A 10,000-nucleotide genomic window follows, 5' to 3' on the forward strand; every position below is an offset into this window, starting at 1 on the left:
TCCTCCCCCTGCCCACGCCAGCCATCAGGAGTGGCCCCTGGGGAGTGGACACTGCGCTGGCCGTAGGTTTGGTCTACGGGATAATGGACATGGCTGTGAGATGTGCTGTGTCCTGGCTTGTGCTGTGTTGGGGTGCTGATGTGTGGGGGGCAGTTGGAGGACTGGACTCTCTGTGCTACGCTAACGCTACTCTGGCTCTGTTCAGCTCTGGGCTTGTGAACTCGCTACAGGAATTTTACACTTCATGACTTCCCTGACTTAGCAGAGTTTTGTGTGTGTGTGGGGGGGGGTGTTTCTTTTTCATCTCTCTCCTGCTGTCCTTCTCTCTCTCTCTCTCTCTTCCTCTCTCTCCCTTTCTCTCTCTCTCTCTCTCTCTCTCTCTCTCTCTCTCTCTCTCTCTCTCTCTGCTGGTGGAATGTAAGAGAAGGCATGAGCTCTTTGACATCCCTTGTGCTGTTCCTCTGTGTGTGAGTTAATATTGACTCCCACCTGTGGGTGTGTGTGTGTGTGAGTTAATATTGACTCCCACCTGTGGGCTTGTGTGTGTGTGTGGGTGTGCTCTCTCTGAGGACAGCAGCTTTTAACCTTCAGCCCTCTGCACATAGAGGAGAAGAGCTGTGTGTGTGTGTGTGTGTGTGTGTGTGTGTGTCTGGAACCAGTGTACTGTTTGTGATTACTTCCAACTCTGTAACAGATAGGTGTGTGGTCTTTTGTGTTTTTATGTGGGTGGGTGAACTGTGTCATTCGTTACCATGGTGATGTTTAGTGAAAGGGGTTGGCAAGGTTATGTAAATATGTAAACATTCAGCCATTTGTGTGTGTGTGTGTGTGTGACTTTCAGATGCACTTCAGCTAGGCTTAGTCAGAAAAAGTGGGAAGTGTAACAACAGTAAGTACCTGTGAGATTCTCGTCTGCCCTGTGCAGGTTTGAGTTGTCTGAGTGCGCTCACATTCCCTGTGCAGGTTTGAGCTGACTGAGTGCGCTCACATTCCCTGTGCAGGTTTGAGCTGACTGAGCGCGCTCACATTCCGTGTGCAGGTTTGAGTTGACTGAGTGCGCTCACATTCCCTGTGCAGGTTTGAGCTGACTGAGCGCGCTCACATTCCCTGTGCAGGTTTGAGTTGTCTGAGTGCGCTCACATTCCCTGTGCAGGTTTGAGTTGACTGAGCGCGCTCACATGCCCTGTGCAGGTTTGAGTTGACTGAGCGCGCTCACATTCCCTGTGCAGGTTTGAGCTGACTGAGCGCGCTCACATTCCCTGTGCAGGTTTGAGCTGACTGAGCGCGCTCACATTCCCACTGCAGTTTGTGCCCTGTGACATCATCTAGAAATCTCTTGGTGATTTAGTAATTGCTCGCTGAACGATGGATGGTACCGGAACAGAAGCAAGCTGCTTTAGTGTGTGTATGTGTGTGTGTGTGTGTGTGTGTCTGTGTGTGTGTGTCTGTGTGTGTGTGTGTGTGTGTTTGTGTGTGTGTGTGGTCGTGGTCAAACTTGTCTGTCTTGTTTTAGGAGTGTGCTTGCTGTCTCTTGATCCCAGATGGAGAGTCACTCTTGTGCAGCTGAATGAGATTACTGAATTGAGGTTGATAATCTCACTGGAGAACAAGCATCAGGATTAGATCACCACTGGTGTGCTGCCTGTGACGCAGAAGAGCACACACACACACACATTTTTTGAACTTCTTATTGCCAACGATTATAGCCAAGCCCTGAGATGTGAAACACCTTTTCTCTGAAAGTGGAAAGGAAGTTTAGTGGACCGGTGAGTTGAGACTGCGAGCTTGTTTGGTGAGTGATGACACAGGTGAAGTATTGCTCAATGTTTTGGTATCCGTGTGGTGCAGTGTGTGCCTTTACGCAGATAGAGGCCTGGCCCTTGGACCGCGTTACTTTGGCTGCACTGTTCCAAAGCAGCTTAAGGACCAAAGCCCACAGCCTCACAGGAGCACAACGAAACGTGACCCTTCCAGAAGACTCTGGAGACCTGACACACACACACACACACACACACACACTCCCTCCCTCTCTCTCTCTCTCTCTCTCTCGTTTCTGCATTCTCCAGTGGCTGTTGTCTCAGGTCTCATCAGTAGGCCTGTAAGGGAGGAGCTAGTGCTGTGTTCTGTGGTACTCTACTAGGTCAGTGAGCTCAGGAGGTGAGGAGAGGAGAGGTGAGGTGTGCACTGGACAGTGGTATTGTAGAACTTTGAGATTCATAATATAATAAACTGGACAGTAGTATTGTAAACTTTGAGATTCATAATATAATACACTGGACTGGGGTTCTTGGAGATAGACACAGTTTTAACCATGTCCCATTGTCAACCTAACAACAGTATACAAATTGCTCTTCTTTAGTTTGTGTCTGTGTGTGTACTAGGCAGGATGTGATCAGCATCATCTTACATCTGCATCTGTATCAAACCTCCACCTCACCTCCACCTCTTCTCACCTCCACCTCTTCTCACCTCCACCTCTTCTCACCTCCACTACTGCTCCTAATTTGTGACCTGCTGAGAGGCTTGCGATCACCTCATGTGCACGGAGGCTCTCCCACATGTTGACACCGGATGGGGAGATTACGATTTGTGGGCAGCCGTGGCCCACTGGTCAGCACTCTGGACTTGTAACCGGAGGGTTGCCGTGGCCCACTGGTTAGCACTCTGGACTTGTAACCGGAGGGTTGCCGTGGCCCACTGGTTAGCACTCTGGACTAGGGGCAGCCGTGGCCCACTGGTTAGCACTCTGGACTAGGGGCAGCCGTGGCCCACTGGTTAGCACTCTGGACTTGTAACCGCAGGGCAGCCGTGGCCCACTGGTTAGCACTCTGGACTTGTAACCGGAGGGTTGCCGTGGCCCACTGGTTAGCACTCTGGACTTGTAACCGGAGGGTTGCCGTGGCCCACTGGTTAGCACTCTGGACTTGTAACCGGAGGGTTGCCGTGGCCCACTGGTTAGCACTCTGGACTTGTAACCGGAGGGTTGCCGGTTCGAGCCCCAACCAGTGGGCCGCGGCTGAAGTGCCCTTGAGCAAGGCACCTAACCCATCACTGCTCCCCGAGCGCCGCTGTTGATGCAGGCAGCTCACTGCGCCGGGATTAGTGTGTGCTTCACTTCACTGTGTGTTCACTGTGTGCTGTTTGTGTTTCACTAATTCACCGATTGGGTTAAATGCAGAGACCAAATTTTCCTCGCGGGATCAAAAAAGTATATATACTTATACTTTTACTTACGAAGTTGGAGGATGTTGTAATGCTGATGAGTCAGGCCTCTGGAGGAGCTGAGTGGTTGTGTAAGGTGGGACTTAGCATGTCACTGCCCAGACGGCATCCCACTGCCACCGCCGCCTCGCTTTGGGAAGCAGCCGTGAGATTATCCCCGTTATCCTCCAAACGCAAATGAAAAAGAAAATTGGGAAAACAAAGTAATCAGTGAACAGGAAGAAACAATCGTGCACGCACGCATGCACAAACATTCATAGACACACACCCATACACACACACACACACACACACACACACAAACATAAACACACACAAAATAATGGTACATAGAAGGCTCCTGGGAGCAAGATTAGCAACCAGATTAACAGCACAGAATTACGCAAATCCACCTCATACACAGACATGTGAACTTACATATTCGAATATAATGACTCTCTTTTGCACACACACACACACACACACACACACACACACACACACACACACACACATACATATGCACACATACACACACACACACAGACACAATGCTGCATGCATGCTGCAGCTGAGTTTCCAACTGGGAGCAGGTGCTTACCTCAGGCTCATTAAAAGCAGTGCAGGAAGCTAACAGCTGCACACACAGTTTAGAGTCACACGTGTGTAACTCGTGTGGCGTGTGTGTGTGTGTGTGTGCGCGTGCGTGTGTTTATGATGTCTTGCACATGTGTGTGTTAAGGAAGCATATGCCATCAGCTAAAAATATTTCAGTTCCAGTGGAGAATGTTGTTTCCCTCCCCACACACCCCCATAGCTTCAAAAGTAGAACAATGTGGAGCATTGTGCATTCTCACCGTGAGGAGTTACCCCCTGTGTTCAGGAATTACCCCCTGTGTTCAGGCATCCGCTCAAAAGCACTGCTCGCTTTCTCCGTCTGTGTGTATGTATGTGTGGGACATGCATGTGTGTACTGTTTGTGTGTATATGAATACATGTGTTGCGGCTGTTAAGGGGATTGTGTAAGAGGTGTTACTAAAAGTGTGTGTGTGTGTGTGTGTGTGTCTGCTTCAGCCTTCTTGTCTCTTGTCTCTCTCTGTGTCTCCTCCACATGCAGCAGAAGTGAATGAGCGCTGGCACTCTGGCTCACAGGAGAGCATCCCTGAGGAGACACAGACATGCTCCATGTCAGGGCAGTGGCGCTGAATGTTTGAGGAGGGGAGAGGGAGATATCTCTATTAAGCAGATGCGTCAGACATAGAAAATATTTCACGAAAGGTACAAAGGCAGCTTTCATGTACCACAGTTTGTGTGTGTGTGTGTGCGCGCGCACATATCCTGGTGCCTGTGGCTATCTTTCTCTGAGCCTTAACCATCCTGCTGCTTTCCTGCAAGCCCTTAGGGTGTCCACTTCATCCCCCCCCTCCCAATTCACGCCTCTCCTCGACACACACCACCAAAACCAGCATGTAAATCCCAGTCTACTGATGATTCTCTCTCTCTTTCTCTCTCTCTCTCTCTCTCTCTCTCTCTCTTCTCTCTCTCTCTCTCTCTCTCTCTCCTCTCTCTCTCTCTCTCTCTCTCTCTCTCTCTCTCTCTCTCTCTCTCTCTCTCTTCTTCTTTCTTTCTTTTTCTCTCCTTCCATCCCTTAATACACTCTCAGTAGCTCTGGGCTGTTCATACTCATTGAAAATGGCTCTGCCTGTGTGTTTGAGACAGTAGATTCTTCTTCATTTGTTAATCATTATTGCAATAGCATTTTCTTAGCTAGGGTAACAACATAATCAAAAATCAGATCCAACAAACCAGAAAGAAGTGGCTAGTATATTATGCGTTGAGTAGTGTTCTTGCTAGCAGCAGTTTCATCAACCCTTTCACAGCAGTGGCTTTGATAGCAGGTCATCTGAAAGGTGTACATTCTAACCCACTAATTAACATTGGAAGCTGTTAGCCGTAGGCTACTGTAGCTGGATGCAAGTGGGGAGGAAAGCTTGTTTCTCCCTCTCTCAAAATTAGATTGGGGCACAAATCTCCCTCATTACCGTATCTTCCCGAAGCGCAAGAGGGCGGCCATAATTTATCCCCAGATTAGCGCGGAGTCTTCCATCCCCTAATCTGCTGGTAAGGAGGCAGACAGAGACAGTGTTTGGGGTGGGCAGGGGGTGCCAGGCTTAGCCATGCTCACTATGTGGGTTATGAGCCTAAAGACTTTCTTAACCCACCTTCATAACCAGCTGCCCATTTTTTCCAGCCACCTTCTGTGAGAATTTAAGCAGTGTTAGATTAGCATTAGCAACCTAGCCTTTATTCACTTTAATGGCTAATTGACTTAGATGAGCATTATAGCACCACTGACGGCCCAACACTCATTTCCCATGGTGCTCTTCTTCTCCACCCTGTCTGTCCCTCTTATCTACGTCCCTGACTTCACTTGACTCTGAGATGCCATTCTACTCTATTGATCTTATTATTACACTATTGTCTATGCACACTGTACCTTGATTTATTTTTTGTAAGTCACTTTGGACAAAAGCGTCGGCTAAGTGAATACATGTGACAGGAGCAGATGTATCTAGCTGACATCTGACACAGAACACTCTGCTGGCTTAAGAGTCACTGTAAGTATGCAGGTGAGCACTGGGGGATTTCCAGCATCATTTCCGGTGTTCCTTAGGTGTTCCTCAAAGCGTCATGCAAGTCCCTGTGTTATCTGTTGTATACAACGTGCATGTTTGCCTAATGCAGTGCCACTTGAAATGACTTTAAATTGCTACAAAGTCATAGTGCCCACACAACAGGACCAGTTAGTTTCCCTCTTGGAGCCAGAGAGATGGGGGCACTCTGTGAGCTCAGACAGAGCCCTGCCCAGGCGTGCCCTGCCCAGGCGTGCCCTGGCGTGCCCTGCATCGCACTGCTTTGCTCTGAGATTGTGACTGGCGATTAGTCAGGCCTGAGTTGCTCTTTAATTGAGTATCGATCCTGACTCATCGCAATCAGCTGGACTGAAGTTGGCTGAGGACAGGACTCGCTGAAGCACTCTGTGTGTGTGTGTGTGGGGGGGGGGGGGGATGGCACTGTGTGTGTGTGTGTGTGAGAGAGGGGGGGGGGGGAGGTGACACTGTGTGTGTGTGGGTCTGAATGATTAAAACGTGTCTCGTATCTAGTGTGAAGAGTGGAGGCATCTGTTTTATGTGTATGCATGTCCATTTCCGTGTGTGAGAGTGTGTGTGTGTGTGTGTGTTTCTATCTGTGTCTGTGTGTCTGTGGGCCTGAAGGTCTGTGCGGTTGTGGCACCCTGCTGAGTGTGATCACATTTTGTTTTGGATTGAATGTTAACAGTGAGTGCTATTTGCATACTGGATGCAGCCCACTGTACAGTGAATTCTGCCACAGCAGAGCACAGTCTGAACAGCTGACATGTGGTTTTGACTGGCGCTCCTGCTGAAAAATGTCTGTCATTTGGGATCAGCTGGTAATGGAACCGTGTCGTGACCAAAATGTCTCGGGTCACATTTATTGTATTGTAATGCAGGTGCTTGCGCTGCCAAGTGAATGCCATTTAATGCCATTTAATCCATCAATAGTCCAGCGCCACACACTGTGTCCCATGCCATCCTGTGTCCCATGCCACACACTGTGTCCCATGCCATCCTGTGTCCCATGCCATCCTGTGTCCCATGCCATCCTGTGTCCCATGCCATCCTGTGTCCCATGCCACACACTGTGTTCCATGCCATCCTGTGTCCCATGCCACACACTGTGTCCCATGCCACACACTGTGTCCCATGTCATCCTGTGATGGCAGAAGGCAGAGCAAGGGACCCACAGGTCTTAGGAGAATATGAGTAATGGATGAGCATTTGGCCAGGCTTAAGCCCCGTGACCACACTAAGCCAGTGGTCAGCTGCCATAATAGCCAGATGGAGAAATCATCTTTTCCTCTTTTCAGATATCCATCAGACTACCAGGAAAAATACACATAATCCATATCTTCTGTGAGTGGCCTATACGATGCATGTTAGAATGGCTTGCTGTATGACCTACAGTATATAGCATTGAGAGGGCAACTGTAATGTAGAACTACTGTGCAGTGGCAACAGCAGCCTCCTCCACATGTGTAGCTAGAGAAAGAAAGTGTGTGTGTGTGTGTGTGCGTGCGTGCGTGCGTGGGTGCGTGCGTGCGTGCGTGCGTGCGTGCGTGTGTGCGTGTGTGCGCGCGCGTGTGTGTGCGCGCGTGCTGGTATGGATTGTGTATGGTTTGAATGTGTGTTCTTGTGTGGGTGAGTCCAGTGTGTTGATGCGGCTGTGTGCGGGACAGAGGTGTGTGTGTGTGTGTGTGTGTGTGTGTGTGTGTGTGTGTGTGCGTTGATGTGCCTGTGTGTGTGTGAGAGTGGTGGTTGGGTGTGTGTGTGTTGATGTGGCTGTGTGCGGGAGAGAGTGGTGGTTGGGTGTGTGTGTGTGTGTGTGTGTGTGTTGATGTGGCTGTGTGCGGGAGAGTGGTGGGTGGGTGTGTGTGTGTGTGCATGTGTGTGTGTTGACATGCCTGTGTGTGTTGATGTGGCTGTGTGCGGGAGAGTGCTGGGTGTGTGGGTGGGTGTCGGGGTAATTGCTGTAGCTGTCAGTAGAGGCATGGCAGCTGGGCTGGACTCTCAGCAGGTTGGGCTGGAGTGGAACGCTTGGAAAACACTAAACATCCTGTGGGTATTATGCTAATGTTTCTGATTTGGCTGATTTTAATTAGGCTTTTTAATAACTCTGTTTTTTATGAGATTAATCAGAGATATTTTGGGGTACAAAACAACTAGGTTTGTGTCGTGTGTGCGTGTGTGTGTGTGGGTGTATGTGTGTGTGTGTGTGTGTGTGTGTGTGTGGGCGGGCACACACACGAGTGTATTTAAATCCATTTTAAAGAATCATTTTGGATAAACTGAAAAATCAGATGCAATCAGAAAGCGTTGAATAACATCTCCTCCTTAACCAATGTGATTCTTCAATGGACAGGGCTACTACTTCTGCTCCCAAACATGTCAATGTTTATCTGTGTCACCAGCAAGAAATGCCAACCGAGTGTTACATAGCGCACACACACACAGCATCAATAATTCCTGAGGAGCATAAATTACAAGAGCCACTGCCCCAGGCATCTAGGATGGAGCCAGGCCGGCTTCAAAGATGCTTTGTTAAGTTAAAAGCAATACATGCATATGTGTGTGTGTGTGTGTGCAATACATGCATATGTGTGTGTGTATTCATAGAATGACAGAGATAGATATCAGTAGATAGATATGATTATTCTAAAATAAATAGATGAGTTTATTCTATTGTCAGATGAACTGTATCAGAACATATTAAATATGTTTAGAAGTCTAGTGAAGGATATGGATGCTCAGTGAACTATCTGCATGAGAGTGCTATGTGTCTGTATAGTGTAGAGAAGGGGTGTGCAGACAGAAAGACACAGACAGAAAGCAGAGTCTACAGACCAAAGCAACTGACATTTCTCTAAAAGGCGGGAAACAGTCCTGTCTAGCAGTGGGTGTTGCTGCCAGTTATCCTATTCATTAGCTTCTCTTCTTCAATTGCAATGGAAAACACAGCCAAAGTCAAGACGTGTGCACAGAGATGTGTGTGCGTGCCTGCGTGCGTGAGTGTGCGTGTGTTTGTGTGTGTGCATAAAGTTGACTCTTGGCTGTCCATCTCTCTCCTCAGGCCACCAGCATGGGCGGCACGAAGAGTAAGCCCAAAGACCACGGGCAGCGGCAGGACGAGGCGGGTGGCTCCGGCGGGGGCAACGGGGGCGCTGCCCACCTCAGCCCCTCCCAGCAGCCCCTCACACCGCACCGCAGCCCCGCGGTGGACGGCCAGCGCCACGCGTCCCAGCAGATGACCAGCCACCCCGAGCTGGCGCTCTTCGGCGGGGTGGACTCCACCACCAACAGCATCACGTCCCCTCATCGGAGCACCCTGCTAGGTGAGGATGACCGCCACCGCACGGCAGAATCTGCTGCGTATCGAGCAGCTGTCAGACACCAAACAGGACGAGGACCACAAAAGCGTCACGTTCAAAAGTTTATTTAAGGGTAGGGGGTTAAGGGGGTTTCAGGGGTTCCGGGGGGGGTACAGGAGTTCCAAGAGTCTGCGTGTGTGTGTTCCCCCAGTAGCCGAACAGCGATGGCAGGAGCTGGATGATCCGGGAAGTCCTGGGGGAAACACCCACACAACAGCAATTGAAACGAAGCAGCAGTACAGTCAAGGACTAGGCAGTATTCGTAGAAGAGGGACGGAAGGCAGGTCAAGATTACCGGGGCTGGAGAACACAGAAGTAGTCGAGCGGGTCCGGGATCACAGGCAAAGAGTCAGAGGCGTTTTCAAAAACAGGCAGGTAACTGGTGCTGGTTGCAGACGATCTGACAAGTGTGGACTGAAAAGCAAGGCTTTATATACAGGGCATGATGAGTGGTGAATGCAGTGCAGCTGGTAGGTAACGAGGGTGAGGCAGAGCAGAGCAGGAACAGGTGGAGGTCATCAGACTTCAATCAGCGTGTGTTACCAGGCAGAGAGAGAGCTCATGACAGCAGCACGCGAGCGCAGGCCGCTAGTGCTGTATTTCATTGCACGTCCTGACTTCCATCTGCATCAGGGTTGTGCATAATACGAATAGCAATTCTGCTTCCTGTTTGCTACCTCAATTGAAATGCAAGTGAAATTCAAGAATTGAATTGGAATTTAAGAGCCAGTTTCAATTCAATTCTGGAATTTTGCACAAGCCTGATCTGCAAAGGCGAATTTGAGGTTCCTA

General features: G+C 49.5%; 1 protein-coding gene across 2 annotated transcripts in view; it reads left to right on the plus strand.

The window, feature by feature from the left end:
- The window catches only part of src (v-src avian sarcoma (Schmidt-Ruppin A-2) viral oncogene homolog), a 38,893-nt gene that overhangs the window by 16,374 nt on the left and 12,519 nt on the right, over positions 1-10,000 (plus strand). For both annotated transcript variants that reach the window (XM_042098875.1, XM_042098876.1), the window contains exon 2: positions 8,911-9,172. In XM_042098875.1, the coding sequence (XP_041954809.1) occupies positions 8,920-9,172 (253 nt within the window). In that variant the 5' untranslated portion in view covers positions 8,911-8,919. The remainder of the gene's footprint in view (positions 1-8,910; positions 9,173-10,000) is intronic.

This window comes from Alosa sapidissima, chromosome 7, assembly GCF_018492685.1.
Source record: "Alosa sapidissima isolate fAloSap1 chromosome 7, fAloSap1.pri, whole genome shotgun sequence".
NCBI lineage: Eukaryota > Metazoa > Chordata > Actinopteri > Clupeiformes > Clupeidae > Alosa > Alosa sapidissima.